Raw genomic sequence first — 19672 nt, forward strand, 5'->3', positions numbered from 1 at the left:
TTGTGGCAGAAATAAGGAAACCTAAGGTGTTAAATTGGGAAATTCTGACTTTCCATGTTGGCAGCCCTGGGTAGATGTAAAGATGTAGCTGCTTTTGTCTCTAGTCACAGGATTGTGAACGCCGTCGTTCCCGCTCAAACTGAGAGTTTGCGGGTTTTTTCACCTTCAAAAGTCTCCTCTTGGGCACAGTGGTAGAGTGTCAGGCTTGTAACCGTGGGTTTGATTACTGTCGGGTTGCATTTAGAAGTTTGTTCTTCTTTCTCATATAATTACTATTTCTTCTTAGTTAAGCGTTCTTCTGTACAGATGGTCCTGTGAAGTTTGTCTTATGACCGAGTCCCACTAGAGCGACAAACAGAAACGAGCGACAAGCATCAAACCAGGTTCTTTCGCGATCTGACAGGTTTTTTAGAATAAAGGAGGCTATGCTCAAACACGAGCATCATGTACACAAGGGTATCTTTGGCAGACTTGCAATCACTAGTGCTTACTTCACAAGTACCGAACGACTAAAAGCCTGCCAAAGGTACCACTGCGAGCATGCTGCATGTGTAGGAGGCTTGTCCGTGTCAGTTGTCTTTGTTTTTCTGTGTAATGGGACTTGGGAATTACACATTTCCTAAACGGTTTCCATGGCATTCCCTCATACTTCCTTAAACGCATTCTGCGTTAAAATTGCTTTGCATTCCCCTTAAAGCTTCACGTTGGTGCCCCGCATCTGCTGCTGGACTGTACGGAAATTCGGAAACAAAGCCTTCTAGTGTCAGGCACATCAGCACGCCGCCGTGTTTCTAAAGACAACGTTTCTCTGCATGCAGATGTCCGGTTCCCTCGCAACTTTGTACCCACCTGCAAGAAGATCCTGGCACGTCTGTTCCGGGTCTTTGTCCACGTCTATATCCACCACTTCGACAAGTTGGTTGCCATTGGTGCCGTAAGTTTCTTTGAAGCGTTTCCAAATGGCATGCCGTGCGTTTCCGAGTTGTTGCCGAGCGTACGCCGAGCTTTCGCCGAGCTTTTGCCGAGCTTTTGCTGAACCTACTGTTCTTGTCTGGTTCGGGGCGTTTGCCAGAGCCAAATGTGAATGCTAGACCGGCCTCGAAATATGGGACTATCGCTTTTAACGAGTGGTCAATCTACTTGACCACTTGGCTGGGCGTATTGTCGCATACCACAAAGAGGCAGCTAGGTTGGGTATGTCTTCAGCTTTGCAGCACAATTAGGTACTTGGGTGGAGAGTTTTATCTAATACCATCATTTTCCCACGGTTCGGGTGCAATTTCAGTTGGGATTGAATAGAAAACTGCCGGGGGCTGCTTTGGAATTTATTTTGACAAAACTCTCATTAAAATTTGTATTCTTACCATTCTTCGAGATAAACGCCTCGGTAGCCGAAACACCAGTTTTTGTCTTTACGAGAATCCTCAGGATTGCACCCGACGGCTGGGTGGATAACTTCTGCGGCACACATTGTTGAAATCGTTCTCTCAGGAGCATAAGAAATGTGACAGCCCGAAAGTTTTTTTTATGCTCGGCTTGTATAGTTGCCATTATGGAGTATGCTGGTTTAACCCTTTAGCAGTTGAGGTTTTTTCCCGAAAGGTGTTTTCAGTGGTCGGGCTTTGTTTCCCAAGTATTAGTATAATGAAAGGGTCAATGCACAGATATTTTCTGAATTATCTAGTGGGAGCACAAAAGGGCTCAATATAATCCGACGTAACGCGGGCGCATTACGTTATGTTGTGTTGTCAAAGAGCCGGCACTCTGCAGTCCGGCGCCTTGGCGTAGCCATCGCATTCGGCGGTGCCATCGCGAAATAGGTCATGCTGTATTTTGCACCAGGCTAGCCTGGCCCAGGCGAGCACGCCTGCACGCTTGCCTGGCTTGCTGCACTCGCTCAGTAGAATTTGGAGTCTTGGAGCCTGCGAGCAATAGCTGTGGACTGTAGAGAGGCGCATCACTGGCACGCTGGGGCTAGCGTAGCTAGTGCCGATCGCCGCTGGCAGCTGCACCGAAGACGTCGGGATATGTCGAGCCCTATACAGTGCTTTCTGCCTGTCCGTGTTTAGAAACATCAAATGGAAATATTGAAGACGAAAAGTTGTCTCCTTTCTTTCATTTGGTTTCATTTTGGCCCATTCGCTTCCGCAACGTTCTGGCGGTTCCAGATTCCAAACCTGTGTGTACTTTATGGAGCTTCTCCGTCGGATGGCAAGCTCCCCTCCCTTAAATTCAATTCTAAGAAGCATTAGAAATCTGAATTAAAACATCCAGCTTTCCAGTTGCCACTACCACCAGAGCAGCCGATATGCGAAGCGACCATTTCTTGCGAATTACGTGCGGGAAGCGTCTTATACGGTGATGTGATTGCTGCACCATTTGTACCAAGCTGCTCCAAAGGGCTTGCCCAGCTACATCCTGCTACGTTTCTTCAAAATGTGAGGAATTTGCATCAATATTAAACCTAAATGTAGTTTCAATTTACTGGCACTCAAAATATAATAGTTCAAGCCCCACTACATGGCCTAGCTGCGACGGTAAGCTTACACAAATTTTCATAACTTTCGATTATCACTTTAAATAATGTTGTAGTACTACTATTCGATTTGATCTCTGTATCAAACACTGACAGTACTGAGAGGTTATGCGATACTTTACATGCTCGTGGTCTGTTTTAGTCGATTAGTTAGCTTTGTGGGGTGGGTTCCTCACTGTGCGCAGGTGTACTGCAGTGAAGCGACAACAGCGGAGTAAGCATTGCAAATTTCGCGTATCTTGCTTCAGCGCACCTGCGGTGTGCACGGTTTCGCGTTTAGGCAGGCACTTTCAAATGTGTAATCACTGCCATACATGAACGGCAACCACCGTCAGAGTGTTAAGAAAAACATTGGTTTGCATGGTCCTCCGGTCTATGTTACCATATTTCCTGGACTACAGTCTGCACCCAGTGCGTAGTCGGCAAAAGCAAATTTTTCCCGACAAAAATATGTTTTCTTTTTTTAGATAGTCGGCACCCAGTTCATAATCCGTATGTAAAAGAAAATTATCATACACTGGACGCCTTAAAAAATACTCGCTTTGTCAGCGCACAAAAAGGCTCGTATCATCAGAAATCATCATTGACATCATTGGTCATTTAAAAAATCTGTCATGTAAAATGATCTTGAAAAAAACCAGAAAAACTTGGTATAATGAGCATTTGGAGATAGTCCGCAAAGCGCAACATTAAATGTGTATAGTCTGCAGACTATAGTCTAAGAAAATATGATATTTACTTGTGTGGGTTTTTGCTGAGCCTCACAATGTACCGTTTTCCCCTCCGATTTTTACACCCTACACCCTCAAGTCGAATGAATTTATGAATTATTTGATATTTGCTCCGGCCTCTTGAGTAGATATGCTGGAGGGGTGATACGACGTTCTTGCACTGCAGGAGGCGCATGTGAACACCTGTTACAAGCACTTCTACTACTTCATCACCGAGTTTGATCTGGTGAGCCAGAAGGAGCTGGAACCTCTGGTGAGTGAGTCACGCTTGGGTGAATTCCTTCGGAAATGTAGTTTAATTTCATTTACAACTACTTTGCTCCAAAAGTAGTTAGATTACTACTAGAATTACTAGCACCCATAAGTCATTAATTACAATTGCGTGTTACTTTTGGAAAGTGATTAAATTACTTTGCAATTACTCTTTGCACTGAAAGATAGTTTACTCATTATCTGGAAGTTCAGGATACAGTGTAGTACTACGACATTTTACATTACAATCACTTTACGTGTATTTCTTTTACCGACTTTAGTCTATGGCAGCCGAGCACAATACAAGTCGGCCATTATATTAGTTTACAACCTCTCCAAGATTATTAGTGCCCTTTTTATTGCCAGGGTTCATAAGAAAAGGGATCATTTAGGTTGGTAGGCACTGGAGAAACCTAAGAGAGGCTCAAACTGTCATTCTTGACTGACACGAGTCTTGATAAGGTAATCAATGTGCATGTCACAGTTGTATTTATTTTGATTCTTCCTGTGCATGCTGGCGATTGCAGGCATTCTCTTTTTTCTCTAGGCGTCTTTCGTGCCCCCCTGCAGGTGCGGTGCCTCTAACAATTGCTCACCTGTGTGCAATGCAGCTGTGGCATTGTCTTTCTACTTTGTAGACGTCTTTTATAAAAGATGTTAAGATTTTGTCAGAATGCAGTGCAAAGTTTCATCTGTGTACATGAATTGCAAAAGAAATTATAGTGTCTTTTTATCAGGAACACACTGATATTGTTTAGGAAAACTATCGTTAAAAAACTAATGAAATAACCAACATTTTTTTTTTTACTAGATATGCAGTTGAATTTTCAGGAGTGTGCACCTGTGAAAACAAAGTTTCCAAAAAGTAGTTTATTTTATGCTAACATCGCTCTGAAAAATTAAATAAATTTCTTGCCTTTTATCTTGTTGACAAAATCTTAACCTATTTTTTAAAAGACATCCACAAAGTAAGAAACCACTGCCACAGCTGCGTTTCTCATTAAATTCCACTTACGGGGAAACACCCCCTAGGAGGGTCAACTTTTGAACGCTCGTCTTAAAATTAATGAAGTTTACAGGGTAGGCTGGTAATCATGCTAGAGGCTGTATCACAAGATTTCAGATCTGTCGGTTAAATAAGAAGGAAATTAGAGTAGCTTCTATCAGCAACACGCCTACATAGTTTAGTTAATCTATCGTCAAAAAAGTATTGCGATATTCAAGATTTTTATTTGCTAGATATGTAGCAGAATGCCTAGAGGGTGTGGCTATGGAACGTTTTTTCTAAAAAGTAATTTATTTCTATAAATTTTCTCTTCTGCAAAATTGGTCAACTTTTTGGTCTTCTGTGTCTTCGACAAAATGTGAACATTTTTTTATAAAAGACATCTGTAAAGTGACAAAAAAGTTCCATAGCCGCGTTATTATTAAATTTCAGTCAGGAAAAGGGAAGAATGAGCCTTCCCTGTTTTGCCATTATCAAACAATAGATTGACTAAAATGGAATTTATACCAAAAAGTGGATTGGAGAAAAATGTGTTCAAAGTGCTCCAAACCCTACCTTTTCTTTAGCTTTGGTGGACAGAAAATAATTTATAAAAACTTAACTATGCAGTAAAAATTAGTTGAACTTTTTGGGAATACTCTTTAGACGTTAGTGAATGTAAGTGTCATTTTTCAAAATCAACTTTTTTTGTAGAAATTTTTTTTTCTGGGCAGTGTCTCCTCTTAAGAAAAACAATGAGTGAGCCTTTCCTTTTGTCCTGTTACGAAAGGATAGTTTTCCTAAAGTGAAATTTATGCCAAAAAATGGAACAGAGACAAACATGTTCAAAGTGCTTTAATCTCTACCTTTCCTTTAGCATCGGTGGACCGAAAATAATTTATAAGAAAATAACTATGCTGTGTAAACAAATGAAACTTTCTGTGAATACTCTCTCAATATTGATGAATGTAAATGTGGCATTATTCAAAATCAACTTCTTTTACAGAAATATTTTTTTCCGGGTAGTGTCCTTTAAATGCAGCTGGTGCCTCGCATTATGTTTGTAAATGATGGTACCATGTGTTCTTTTGTGCTCAGACGGAGATGACGCAGAAAGTGTGCAAGGAGTCGGTGATCATGAGCCCGCGTCACAGATGAGGGAGAGCGGACGTCACGGTGGCACGTCGTCGTCGTCGTCGGTTCGGTCACCAAGTCGTCGCTTCAATTGTGCCTGGTGGCGAGCGCAACTTCTAGTCTGTCAGTGTCCCGTTCCTTGTCACTCAAAGTGACAGGGCTGAGGCCCTGCAAACGTCCATTTTGTTTGTTCTTTTCTGCTTGTGGTTTTTTTTTTTCTGGCAGTTCATTGATTTTTGTTGTGTCAGCGATGCACTTACCGAGACTCCACTCGTCGTCGTGTTGGTTTCGTAGAAGAGGACAGATCTTGTGAGGGCTTCCGTTTTTCGACGACTCCTCCGGTTGTTTGCAAAGCCCCACCGTAACTACAGTTTGTTTCGACGTATACACCTTTCCAAAAAACACTCAACCCCAGGGGCGACAAACTGTTTTCGAGACCAGTCACTGAGTTTGAGGCTAGACTCTCACCGGCGTCCCTCCTAACACTAACCGAGTGGACTGTGATTTCAATAGGCGCAGCCTGCGTACGCGCAGTTTCAAACGCTGCTGGCGGCTAAACTCTTGTCTTCTCCCGCTATGTTTTGTGTTTCATGGTACATGTATGTTCCCGAGGACATTGAGAAAGCATTGTGCCATATTTGAAAAAACAAAAAAAGCAAAAAAAAAAAAATCTAAGCTATTTTTGTTGGGTACGCGCGCCACAGAACGAATGCGACTGGAATGAATAGTTCTAGTTACAGTAAAACCTCGTTATAACAAAATGGGATATAACAAACTAATGGATATAACAAAGTAATCATAATTCCCCTTGCTTGCTATAGTGGGAAGAAATAGATATTGGCTATAACAAACTAATGGTTATAACAAAACAATTATGACCGCTTTTTCAACTTTGTTATAACGAGGTTTTACTGTATTTTTTTTTTTCTTACGATAAGTTTTGACGGCTCCGCGGGATTCGCCGCATGTGAAACGACGAAGCGCTTTGCTGTCAAAAATAAATTGCGACAGAAGAGGGGCGAAAGGCATACATTTTTTCACGCTCACAAATAACGTGTTTACCGATAGACAGGACGCGGACATACCATTGAGAAAGTGTTAACATTCGAACAATATATCGTACGTACCACACGATGCAGCGTTATCCGAAGAGAATTTATTTGAGAAAGATCTCAAGTAACACAGTCACAGTCGACGACAGTCACATCTTGACGATCGGGCGGAATCCGAAATTACTTTGTTTTGGGGAGAGCTTCCTTTTTTCACAACCGCACCAAGGCAAAGAAACAAACGCGACTGACCCGTTTCTCACTCCAACCCGGACAACTATTTTTAGAGAAGACCGAGGATTCCACGCGGATTATCTCTGGGAGGGGGGGAGAACAACGTTCGCAAAATCACGTCGAGGGTCGTTCGACGTCCTTCACCTCCTTCGTTTCCCGTGGTGAATGTCGAGCAGAAAAGCTCCAATTGCAGGCACTTACCAGCCTTATTTTTCACAATGGAAGATAAGTTAGATAACACAAAAAGGGTACGCAGCAGGCATAAAAAAAAATTAAGTGGAAACTTTCAAGAGGGGCGAGAAAACGTTGAATGCAAAACCGCAAAAACGTAGGTAGAGAACCGCGCTGAGTGGGTCTTCACAGTCCCAGAGAGTGGCAGAAAATTTCTAGCTGATAGAGGGCGCGAGAGTCGCGCCAGCCGCATCAGCATCAGCAACATGGCGGCGGCCTAGGAGCGTTTTTTGGAAAGGTGTATAGCGTGTTCCCGAAAAGTGTGCGGCGATTCTTTCGTCGCAAAATTGAAGCGTGCATCCCCGAACGCTCAGTCTCCATCGAAACGTAGCGCCAACGGCCGGGACCTGATGCCCAAGTTTCAGAACTAGCCGTCATCTTATTAAAAAGTTATACAGTCGCCGACCGATTTTTCGGACTTGGGGGGACCCCGAAATGGTCTAAATAATCAAGCGGTCCGAAAAATTGATCTCAGCCAAAATATCAAATTTCCATGCATATTCGTTCCTCTGCGTATTGGCCACTTTCCACTTGCTTGATGTCGATTTTACCTTCTCGTGCAACTTGCACTTTACATTGTTCTTTTCACTCGCTTGTTGATCTGTTTGATCATGGTGCTGTGCTTTGTCGGCCCCTTCGTTGGCACACACAGCGAAGTTGAACTTGGCGCCATTTGGTACTGTTTGGAGACAATGTTTAGTCCACCATGCTTGCTTCAATACTAAGCCTATCGCAAAAAAACTTTCACGCTCAAAGACCACAAGTACGGCAGACGGCTGCTCTTCTCGCGGTCGCACTTGAAAAACTCGAACCACGAGGAACACTGGAAGAGCCATAAGAATGGGCAGATGTCAACCATGTTGGCTATAGTGGAACCGGGAAAACCTGACTATAGCCTCAAACCAGCTTTTTTATTGCGTAGGACGGGGTGTCGAGGCTACAGGGCGAAATCGAAACAACCAAAACGGCGCGGCACTATCGCGGCGGTGTTTTGTGACCGTAAATTGGGGAAATCACGCAAATTATGTTTGAAATATTGAGCAATAAGCTTTATGGCGTCCGAAATTTCGGTCAATGTTATACATTAACTCTGTGGGGTGAGTGATGGTTCAGCGAAAACGTCCGCATAATCGGCCGGCGACTGTACCGTAAGATACCGCGGAGGTGCCCACTTTGTTCACGCGCCCTCTAATAACATTTTCCAAACCTAGGAATTCTGCAGGTTATACGTTAACCACCCGATTTGACCAGACAAGCGCCCGTGTCTGGATTAACCCGGATTTCAGTGAAAGTGGGGAGGGAGCCCCCACTGTATTTTACGTTGCGTGATTTTCTGAAACGTTCAACGGGAAAATGGGGGTCTTTCTCGGTGGTTTGAACCATTCAGCCCCATGTATTCGTGGGCGTCGTTGGCCACCATTTTACCACCGAAAATCGCTTATAACTTATGAATAAGACAACAGTTGGAATAAAGAAACATTGTGAATGTTTTTCAGGGACACCTTGTTTGTGCGAGCAAAGCCAAAGCTGCGAGCGCGAGCCCGTCGCCCATGCACCGCTCGGGTGTAAATGCTCGGCAGAGATGCCAAAAGCCTGGAGCTCGCTCTTGCGGCTTCTGCTATGCTCACGCTTAAGCTGAAATGGAGTAGAGCAAGGTGCGTCTCTGGCAAAGCTTCCAACGAAGCTTTGGTTCGTCAAACCCGCTCAACCCGCACTCACCCCAAAAAAGGTACACAGTATTACCGAAGTAAGGAGTGTGCTTGTTAGCCAATTAAGGAACCATGGTATTAGTAAACAAGGAAAGCAAAAGATTGCCTCATTACATATGTTTTTAACTCTTTCCTAACCACAAGAAAAGTAGAAATTTTCAAAGGATTCGCGCAACTGCTATTGAATTATTTAAATAATGGCATCTTCGTTTTGAAGACGGATGCAAGCAGTTGGCCACATTAGACATGTGAAGGCACCGTTCTTAAGGCTATTTTTGAGAGCCCACCAATTTGCGATAAAGCTCAAACTTACGTTGAAACCGAAACTAGAGTTCTTCGGCTATCCACGAGATCGTGGAACATAATTTTTCGCACCAAATTTAATTTGTTGACAATACTTGGAAACCATCGATCACAGGTGATCGATGGCCTATGGACGCGGTCAGGAAAGAGTTAAACATACTTAGAGTGCAGAGGGTCAACTAAACATTGCAATGGCAAGATTTTTTGCCGTTGTTCCAGTAAGCAGCTTCTGCAGTGTATGTAGTTGGGCTGGTTAATACATCAGAGCGGAAAAGACAGTGCGAAACACTCAACCAAAACAAAATTAGATTTTTGTCCCGCTTTTTTTTTTTTTTAACAATTGCTTTAGATTTATTTGGAACTATCAAATGTTTAGTTTAATTGATGTTTAATACAATTTGTGCTGATTGTAGTGGTGCAAGCTAACCCTGCATTAAATTGTGCTGCAAAACCCAAGCTAAAACTATGTTGGCCATCCGGAAGAGTTGCGGTGCCATTCAGTTATAGCCACTCAATCGAATTGTAACGTCCTAAACCACGTTGTATTACCTAAACCACATTGATAAGTTGTAGGGTAATCTCTTCCATGGGTTCGCTCAAATCTTAGAGTAAGGCCCAACATAGGTGAAGCAAACAGGACCCATTGGGTCTAGATGGTGCGGGCTGATCGATCATATTTCCCCTTGAACCATGAATCTGTTTTTATAACCCTGATCCCTGTGAGCATATCTAGCAACAGTAGCAAGTTGTTGACAACTGTTTGTCATTTCTCATTAGCTTCACGTAGCATGACTTCTGCTAGACCTTTCTTCAACCAGTTGGCTCTGCGATTCCGATGTTCCCTTTGAAAATTTTGATGAGATTTCTTTTATTGGAAGAGTTCATTTGTTGCATCTTATGCGTAGTGCAAGTTTGTCTGCTTCTTGCTCAGGGGTTGTGACGATATCAGAAGGCTGAGCTCTTATTGGCCGACTGAAAAAAATAGTGGGTAGACCTCAAGGCATCTGTCATTGAGGTCTACCCACTATCCTTTTAATCAAAGCCTAACAGAGCTTGGCGCTGTTCTGACGTCACTGCAACCCCTGCGCAAGAAGCAGACGACTTGCCCTCCGCATTGGTAAAACCCGAGTCCTGCCACACAACGAGATGCTTTCAGAACATATTTTGATTCCTTAGAAGGACTTTGGGATGGTTGGAACATGTGGTTTGAAAGTTTGTAGAGACTTCAGTGCAAATGCTCCTTCTTGAAGTTTAAGGTTTAAAGCACTTCACTTCCGTTTCCTTGACTCCGGCCGAAACGTGAAAACTGGCACACGTCCAGAAACGAAGGAACGCTTGCGCTGCTTTTTTCGGATGACGTTGCAGAGCATATTTTTCTTATTTACACGAGGTGCAACGCAGGAGTGACGACTGTGTGAAAGAAAGTGTGAAACCATGTGAACGTGGGTGTGTCTGAACGTGCAAAGATAATGGTGCTCGACTTTGTGTGTGTATTTGTAAATAAGCATGTTGCTTCTCCGGTGGTCTGGGCTTTCAGGCATCATGTTTTTTTCATGTGCTTTGTGAGGTTGCTGACATTTTGTGGCATCTTTTGGAATTGTCCTTCTTGCGGGGAAGTGTTTTGGCACCGAGAGACATAGTAGTTTTGTGGAGTGCGCACGTTACTGACAAGGAACCTTCTTCTGGTTGTCTTCCATGCTGATTGCTTCGTAACGTGAAGTTGGGACTTATGAAATGTGATTTGAGAGAGGGAAATTTGTGATTGTGGTGCGTAGATTGAAGCTACACCTGTTTTCAAAATTGGGACTTCCGCAAGTTCTAGATGCTTGGAACTGATGTCTGCACCTGGTGTCCGTGGGTCTGTGTGACTGAAATCTAATTTATCGATCGAGATTCCTCGAAGCATAATGTGGTTGTTGATTTTTCTGAGAAACTGCATCGTCATTCTGTGTGCATTTTAAAAATTTTGTATTTAAAAAGCTCGTTAGATTTCTTGTCCTTACTGAGTTGTATATGCCATGCCTAAGCTGTTAAAAGTACAATTCTTTAGTTCAGTTGTTTTTTTACATTTTGTCTTGATCATATTTTTATTTTTCTGAGAAACTTTGTAGTCTTTTTTTAAAAGCTATTCTATCCATCCTGTCCAGAACCCAACCCGAAATATTAATAGAGACATTTTTAGGCTTCTCCAACGGCTTTTAGATAAATTTGAGTTTTTTTGTTTCTTTTAATCTCTACGGAAGGCACTGAACTTTGTTTTGTCTGCTTCGCGTTCCTTCCTTTTAAAATTTATTTTTAACTTTGCTGTAGAATGAATTATTTTCTGTGTATGATTGTAGTAAGTACAAAGTCTGAAGTTTCATTGCCTCGAGTGCCGTGAGCTGTTACGAAACTTTTGTTTGAAGTGTCTAACAGCTTGCATTGATGAGTTTTACTCCTTTCGAAACGTCGTATTTTGGCGTCTGTAAAGCGCGTTGTAGTTTCTTTTGCAGTGCCCCTCCTTTTGGTCACAGCACGGGACGTTTATTGTTGAGCGAGTCTTGTGGTCCGTGAAATTGTGCTTGATGCGTTTGTTGTGGTTCCAAACCCCAAGAAATATATTTATGAGAAATGTTTTTGTCAGAATTCACAGCACTATTATTTTTTATTATTATTAATTACAGAGTATCGTCACGTTTTGGCCATTGTCCATTGAACATATTATTTATTGATATTGGCATTGTTTACGTGTCACACTAATTATTGGGGGAGAAAAGCGAAACTAAGAGACACCCGTTTCTAGTATCTCCTCACGGGAGATGAGATGATAGGTTATACTTTTGTACCGTTTCTTAATTATAGCAGAGTAAGCACCACAATACAGTAAATGGGCTGGGTAAGTTTTTTCTGCACTAGCTTTTTCGTAAATATCACGGGGGAGCGCAAAAACTAGACAGAAGAGTCTGATGAGCGTGTGTGGCGTCGATGTGCGTGCAAAATATTTTGTACATAAGCTACATGCACCGTACCGCTTGAGGCTCGGTCAGCATTAGAGCATTAGGTTATATTCTCGGACCGGTATCTTTGAATAAAAATTGTTGACGTATAATCCTCTGACGTTTTCCTGACAACTATATATTTGAGTAAATGACAGAGTGCTCATTCTTTGTAAATGAACATGCACAAAACTAAGAAGGTAAGAACAAAGCAAAAAGCATGAATGTTATTAGCCCTATGTTCCAATTGGTGACCATAGTTTGTTTTGCATACTTCATTGAAACTGTGCTTATATGTGTATGTCCCATCTTTGCATTCATGTAGGTTTATTTATAGAACTTAGCAGCGCAGTACTGATGAAGAAACGTTTGAAAGGCTTCTGGATGCACAATTTGAAGAAAACTATAAACCAGACCAAAATCGAAAAGAAAAAAAAAAAAGCTTGGTTTGTGTTGGTTTTTTTTTCTCAGCTTTCATAAATTTGGTTACTGGTTTGGAAGGGGTGTAGCTTGAAACAACCCATTCCTGTTTCAACCCGTTCCCAAAACGCCCTTCTTATTTGAACCTATACCCGAAACACACTGCATTTGACCGTCCTGTTTCAGCCCATTTGTATAGGCTCTCCACATCTCGACGTCTTTGTGAAAAGTCTCCATCGTTCTAACCCTGGTCTGCACACATTTTCTGCGCAAGAATAATGCTGAAATCTTTTTGCTTGTCAACATATTTTTAATATACACAACCGTTTCAGACAAGCTTCAATGTAATATATTGTACTTGTTAGTGAGCGCATTGGTAATGATGTAGGTTTAGGTAGAGTTATATACGTAAAGACAGGGGACGCGACAACAGATCTTGTCCCGTTGTCTTGTCCCCTGTCTTTAAGTATATAACTCTTTCTAAACCTACGTAAAATATTCCTACTTTGACCACTTAAAATATTTTTTTTCAAGATGGTCCCCAAAACGTGCCACCGCGAAACAGACTAGATATGTGCAGTGTGCAAGACTGTTACCGTGAGCATGACGTTGGAGGTTTTTTTTTAATTTCACTTGGAAATGGTATTAGTATATGCACCAAATTTTACCGCTTAATTTAGTGGCTGAGATGAGCACTTCTAAAGACACTATGATGGCAGATAGCCTTTCGATTGTATGAGATAAACAGTAAAAACCGACAATCGCTTGTTTGCACTAACGGTGTCATGCTCTGTACAATAAGGGAATCTTAGAATAAGGTAGGCAAGCACTTAGGGTAAGAAAAATTAGCTTCGCCATAGCTTTTATATCGCAATGCAATTTTAGGGTACCCAAAGTACTGACATACATTATTCTAAAACTCCCTAATAGTGAACTAGATATTTTAGAGCGATCAGACAGGCCTATGATTGCGACTTTATTTTTTTTCCAATTTCAAACACTGAACCCTCGCACACACGCAAAAATATTATAGACCAGAAAATGTCTTTGCCTTCTTGAAGGGAAATCGTGCCATCAGAAGGCGAGACACGAATTCTGAGTGTTAGCGGTTCTTACTGACCCACTTGTGCTCCCTGGCCCGCATGGCACCACCATTTGCAACCTGCTGCAAAGATATCCTTGTCGGGGCCTCATCCCGTCTGATCAGGTCGATGAAGCCTCAAAATTTCCGGGTGAGCCCACCCTGACACCGTGTTTATCTTACGATGCCAGGACTCCGTATGGTTGTTAGTCTGCAGTCCTCGGTTTCCGTGGTGGTTTCACTGTTGTATGGAAAAATTGCCATTCATCCAGGTGTCCTATAAATAGTCTAGCACAAGCAAGACACCCTGTGCCGGTAACAGCAATTACTGCTATGCTCGTTTGCAGCACTGCAGTCACCACAAACACCAGAAAAGTGTGCAAAAAGTGGCTGGCTGCTGGTGATCTCCAAAGCTGTTTCGGGAGAGGGTGAAATGAAGTCACCTAGAAGGACAGACGCTGGACGAGTGGCACTCAGTTGGTCGAACAATGTTTTAGCGAATGCCAACTTTTCATCGAAAGATACTTTAGCAAATAGTCGGCCGTTGCAAAGCGGCGTTTATGAATGGGTTAAGTGGGTTAACATTTTTGCAATGAGCCACCGCAGACTGTCGCCATGAAGTGGCGTGAGCGCGCAGCGCAAGGGGGTGGGTTGGCGTTGGGGGTGTCGCGAACCGGCCGCGGTTCGAGCTCGACCAGGTTCAACTTTTTCGAACTTTTAGTGGAAAGTTCGACAAACCTTCTATTGAGGTTAGACTCGTGTGCGCATGCGCGACAGGCTGGCCAGTTGGCTTCGGATTGGATGATATTGGCTAAGAGATTAATTAAGTGCAGCGCTGATTGGCTATTTTAGTTAATACAGTACTACAAATTAAGTTATTAACTTCTTCAGTGATTTGAATTAGTTTTTTTAATTACAACTGTTCACAATATAAAATACCCCTTTGCATAAAAAAAAACTTTTCCGAACCTAGACATAGTTCTATCAAGGTCTGGCCACACTGTCCACAAAGTCGAATCGGTCGAATCTGGTGAAAAGTCTGAAGGTTCGTCGAACCGGACCGACCCAGTCGAACCCTGAAAGTTCAACCAAAAAATATGGTTCAACAAAAGTTTGCGACACCCCTAGTTGACGTGCCCGATGTGTCCCCTTTATTTGCTAAAACATTGATTCGCTCAAATGGCGCTGTTCGTTAAAGGGCAACTCCGCTCAATTCCGAAGATTTCGGGATAATGAGTGATTTCGAATTAAAAAGCCCAAGTAAAAGACACTACGTCGTTTGCTTCGCGAAAAATGGGATATATATTTTTAAATCTAATTTTAAACACGAGCGGAAATCGAAACCGAAACTTCGGCTCCGTCTGGTAACATTGGCCTCGCGCCGCCAAGTACATGGCCATCTTGTGGTACGAGATGTCATGTGATCCTCGGCCCAACGACGGGCGGGATGGGAGCGGGCGGGCGTGCGGCAGGCGCGAGTGTCGTCTGCACCACACTCTTTGCTACGTGTTGGTGTCTACGGCATTCGACGACGTCTGCACAACTGCGGCATAAGTCTGCGACTCTGCGCACGTGGTGTCCATAGTGTGGACGAAACTCCGAGAGGCAATAATCACAAACGGTGAGACGACGACGGTGTTTGTGACGCGGAAGACGGCGGTAACGGCTGGACCAGGGTGTGAGATAGACAGGTGGGGAAACGAGAGCCAAATGAGCGACCTGATTGTGTCCCCCTCGGTGTTCTCTTTTTCTGTGGCGCCATCTATGTGGAGCACCGCGAACTCTCACTCCGGGTGGGCGACCGGTGGCGACCGGCTAAACTGACGGAGATAATTTGTCGTGGATTTTCAATGAAGGAATGTCGTGTTCTCGGTCTATTTTCCGCACTTTCCCATAAAGTTCCATGCAAATCCGATTCTGATTTTTTTTCTTCTCGCCGCAGCGCCATCTGTCGCAAAAAGGTGGCACCCGCAAGCAGACGAGTACACAATCCGGTCACGGCGCTGCGGTAGGGTTCTATGGGCCGTTTCCGCACCTGTCTATCTTACACCCTGGGCGGGACCACGACGGGCGGTTGGTCTGCTCCCAAGAAGCGCGCTGCGCAGGCGCGTACGCCAATCACGTGGACACCGCTGAGCGCCGAGACAGCGTTGCTGACGTCATGCGCTACGCTCGCCCGGAGAAGTGAAAACAAGCAAAAGGGGGCCATGTAGATGGCGTTTAGCTCAATGTTGGCTCCGCCCATGCCGTAGCCTTGACTGCGCTGTTGGTTGCGCCTGAATTCGCCCGCTCGAGTCAGCCGATTTCGGCAACTTGGCGAGTTGCAAAGTTTGCCGGACCGTTTAAGAAACATTTAGACAGAACTGCGTCGTAATATTTGACGTGTGGTCTTCCTAGGCGATACTGAAGAGGACTGAATTGTTTTTTCAAAACCAAAAATGAAGCGGAGTTGCCCTTTAAAACGTAATTCGCTGATATGATATGGATTTGACACTAGAAACTTGAACCGACCAGGCTGTTAACGAATGAACCGACCCAACTGATATCGAGCAATGGTCGAAGCGGGAAGGTTGTTTTGGGACAGGGCAAAATGGGAAAACATGAAATGATAAGGTTTTTTTTGAGTTCCGGTCGAAACGTGAAGGTTGAAATGGGAACGGGTTGCAACTGAAAAATCTTTGAAGTGGAAAGAAAATTCAATTGGCTTACCTATTCTTCTATTCTTCATTTGGCCCAAATAGTGCCACAGTGGCAACATATTAAGTGTACATGCAAAGTATAGGGAAAATGTTGATTTTGGTTTTTCGTGATATGCTCAAGTGAGCCAATCTTGCCAAAGTTTTAGTGAAAGCTTCCACTGCCTTTGGGTACCCCTGAGGTAAATCCTAGCGCGATATGCTAAAGAAACGCTGACACTCCTCAGAACTATTTAAAATTTTTTGTTAGGCGCGATTTATTATGGTGTCAGAAGACAATAATCATCCATATTTCGCTACAGTGTCACGTATATTTTTAATAACGTCGAAAAACGCAACGAGGTATGAAAAACGCAACCGCTTGAAACCGAAACTGGACTGAGGAAGAAGAAATATAGAGGTGAAAGTTGCAGGAAATCATGTTTTTGTACAACTCTTTTTTTTTTAATCAACGTATTTGCAGCTTTTTAAAAGCCCCAAAAAATAGGTATCGCATTTCTTTTATATTTTTAATATTAAATGTGTGCCTGCACGTGACCACAGAGCAGAGAGTGAGCAAGACTCAAAATGGCCAGTTCTCGATCGGCGATTACCTAGGAAAGAAAACAAATTTCGTTCTCAGGTGTGAGATATCGGTTCACGCCTATATCTCACACCTATATCTCTAATATGTCATGTACCAATAAAAACCTTGGCGAGCATAAATACCCAAAGTGGGATCGAAGCGTTAGTGGCTCTTTAAGGTTTAAATATTCGGATAACTTTATATCCTCAAGTACCGCTGGAGCGATCACTGTCGTGGCTGCAACAAGCGCCCTAGCGCAAACGCAAATATCAAAACTTGCAAAACTTGAACACTGCGAGATCACACTTTTCTGGAGGCGAGCAGCGCAGCGAACCCAGCGAACTTCTCCGAATCGCCACATGTGTCACCGCGCAAGGTTTCGCTTTTTTTATATTTTCTTTTAATTTTCTTAGAAGTTTCAAAACAATGAGAATTTTCTTAAATATATGTATATATATATATATATATCTTTTTACTATGTTTCTATGTTCGATGAGGCCCGTTTCAGCGCAAACTTCAAAGGCAATGTCAAAACAGTTCAAAGATGTAAAATGAAAAAGACGGACACTTTCAAAACCGAAACTTATCCCTATCCCATAATGCTCTTGTCTACAAAAAAAGAAAAATGTTATGGCGGCAAAAATGGCGGTTTGCAGCTCTCGGCGGCATCGCACGTTTTGTTAGCGCCATGCTCCGTCCCACGTAAGTTTTCCCGAACTCGCATTCCGACCAGATCGTACAAAGCAGCGCGGTGCATCAAGCGCCGGCGGCTCTGAGAACCAGCGATGGCGGAGCGCCCCGAGGACCTCCACTTGCCGGTGTCCGTGGTGACGCGCATCGTGAAAGACGCGCTGCCCGACGGCGTGAACGTCTCCAAGGAGGCTCGCGTAGCGCTCTCCAAAGCGGCGAGCGTGTTCGTGCTGTACGCGACGTCGTGCGCCAACAACTTTGCTGTGAAAAGCAAGCGGAAAACGGTGACCGGAGCCGACATTATCTCTGCCATGGAGGAGATGGAGTTCGGCACCCTGGTCAACCCGCTCACTGCCTGCCTGGAGCAGTTCCGGCAGGGCAAGACCAAGAAGGACGCCGCCGCCAAGGCCAAGAAGCCCGAGGCCGACAAGACGGACGCCGGGTCGTCCGGCGATGCGGAGATGGCCGACGAATCGGAGTTCGCCGAAGAGGCCGAAGATGCCGAAGATTCCGACGAATAAATAAAGAAATAATGCAGCCAGCGTAACATGGTTGCGTCTTGCGGAAACCCTCGCGCCCCCTGACCGAGAGCAACGGGTCTAGATTCAACACTACTCCGTCAGCTGTCATCTTGTCCTGTCAGATGTCAGTCGAGGTTGCCCCACAGTATCGGGTATCGGACATAAACTTGTAGGCATAAATAATATCCAGGGCAGGCCTTAAGCAGTACCCGCGTAGTAAAGTAATCCTCCCGATTTTTAAACTGTTCGACGACGATTAGACACCTTCGTATGGTGAAATAACTTTTTCTTTCTAGAATATGTCAATATTTTGATGGCAACCAGCTTGTTGAACGATCTGTAATTGACAGATCGTTTCGTCAACATGCAATGTTTCGTCGAAAAGATTCCCGCATTCATTTCATTAACACCTTACAACGTATTGTCAAACACAGCCCTGCTGTTTTTGCAGTTAACATTTCATGTTACCTGGTTTATGAGGGGAGAGAGAGGAGGGAGTGAGGTAATCACAACTCAATGAATCGTGCCTGTAGTGGCTTCCAGATTTCATTACGCACCTAGCGAAGAAAAAAAATATGCTCACGAAATGCGCATCTATTGGCCACATAACGAGTTTTGACAAAATCATACGGACCCAATATCTGGTGTATCTCAAAGGAGCAACATCTAGGTCGCTTTCGTTTTAATGTGTATTTAAATGGCGAATATTGACAAAAACAACCAAGCTTATAATATATGCTGATGATGCAGGCGAATTTCGTCTAAAGTTAATTCAATGTTGGGTCAAATATATCTACAGACCGACAGAAACGCATGCAACAAACGAATCTGAACAAAAGAAGGCCCGTAACGTTTCGTCCAAAATAAAACTCGCCCCACCATAATTATTATTACTCTGAAATTGGTCAATATCGAACTGGTTGATTGCTTCAAAAAGATTGGAGTTGTGTTCTTTCAAAATATGTCCTGGGATAATCATTGCACATCTCAACACAAAATTGTCAGACTTCCTAGCGATCTAGCTGCACCTTACCTTTCGTATAGCTCAACAAAGTCCAAACCGAGCATTAGCATTCAAAGCACAGATTGTGTTGCCCCCCATTGTACCTGCTTGCCAGTAAGAATGCCGTCTGTTTTTAAAATCTTTGCATCAATCTTATTGGTATTGCAATTACTGGATTACCACATCATACAGACCATTTGCAACTCCAGCCTGCCGCCCGCCCTCTCGTGAATGAATGAAGAACCAGAGGAGCGGGCAGAGGAGACAATGGCAGGCAATATCAACCTTGGTGCTGCTGTCACCTTACGGTTCGGTCGGCGTGTTCGTGCATCATGCGGTTTTAACGAAAACAGCTGGTGAATTCAAAAAGGAATAGTTGTTTTCTGCATTGCAACTTTAAAAATCAACATGCTCATTTTCTTAACGCTCATTGACATCTTCATCACCTGTGATGTGTTCCTGCCTTGACCACTTCATATTTGTAGCCAATTAATTTCGGCACACTGACCATTGTCGGCAAGCAGGCCTACGGTAAAAACTGGAGAATCTACCCCCGT

The 19672-nt window shown here is 43.5% G+C and overlaps 2 protein-coding genes across 2 annotated transcripts in view; both read left to right on the forward strand.

Annotated features, from left to right (window-relative positions):
• LOC115330948 (MOB kinase activator-like 3) overlaps window positions 1-6088 on the forward strand; it is an 11823-nt gene extending 5735 nt beyond the window's left edge. Inside the window, exons 2-4 of the mRNA XM_042289239.1 lie at window positions 819-934; window positions 3434-3520; window positions 5603-6088. Of these exons, the coding sequence (XP_042145173.1) occupies window positions 819-934; window positions 3434-3520; window positions 5603-5662 (263 nt within the window). The 3' untranslated portion in view covers window positions 5663-6088. The remainder of the gene's footprint in view (window positions 1-818; window positions 935-3433; window positions 3521-5602) is intronic.
• An 11435-nt stretch (window positions 6089-17523) lies between these two features.
• On the forward strand, window positions 17524-18138 carry LOC8029829 (DNA polymerase epsilon subunit 3). The gene has a single exon (XM_002407780.4). The coding sequence runs from the start codon at window positions 17687-17689 to the stop codon at window positions 18110-18112; it is 426 nt and encodes a 141-aa protein (XP_002407824.1). The 5' UTR covers window positions 17524-17686; the 3' UTR covers window positions 18113-18138.
• Window positions 18139-19672: the final 1534 nt, after the last annotated feature.

This window comes from Ixodes scapularis, unplaced genomic scaffold (assembly GCF_016920785.2).
Source record: "Ixodes scapularis isolate PalLabHiFi unplaced genomic scaffold, ASM1692078v2 PGA_scaffold12__126_contigs__length_90152505, whole genome shotgun sequence".
NCBI classification, from domain to species: domain Eukaryota; kingdom Metazoa; phylum Arthropoda; class Arachnida; order Ixodida; family Ixodidae; genus Ixodes; species Ixodes scapularis.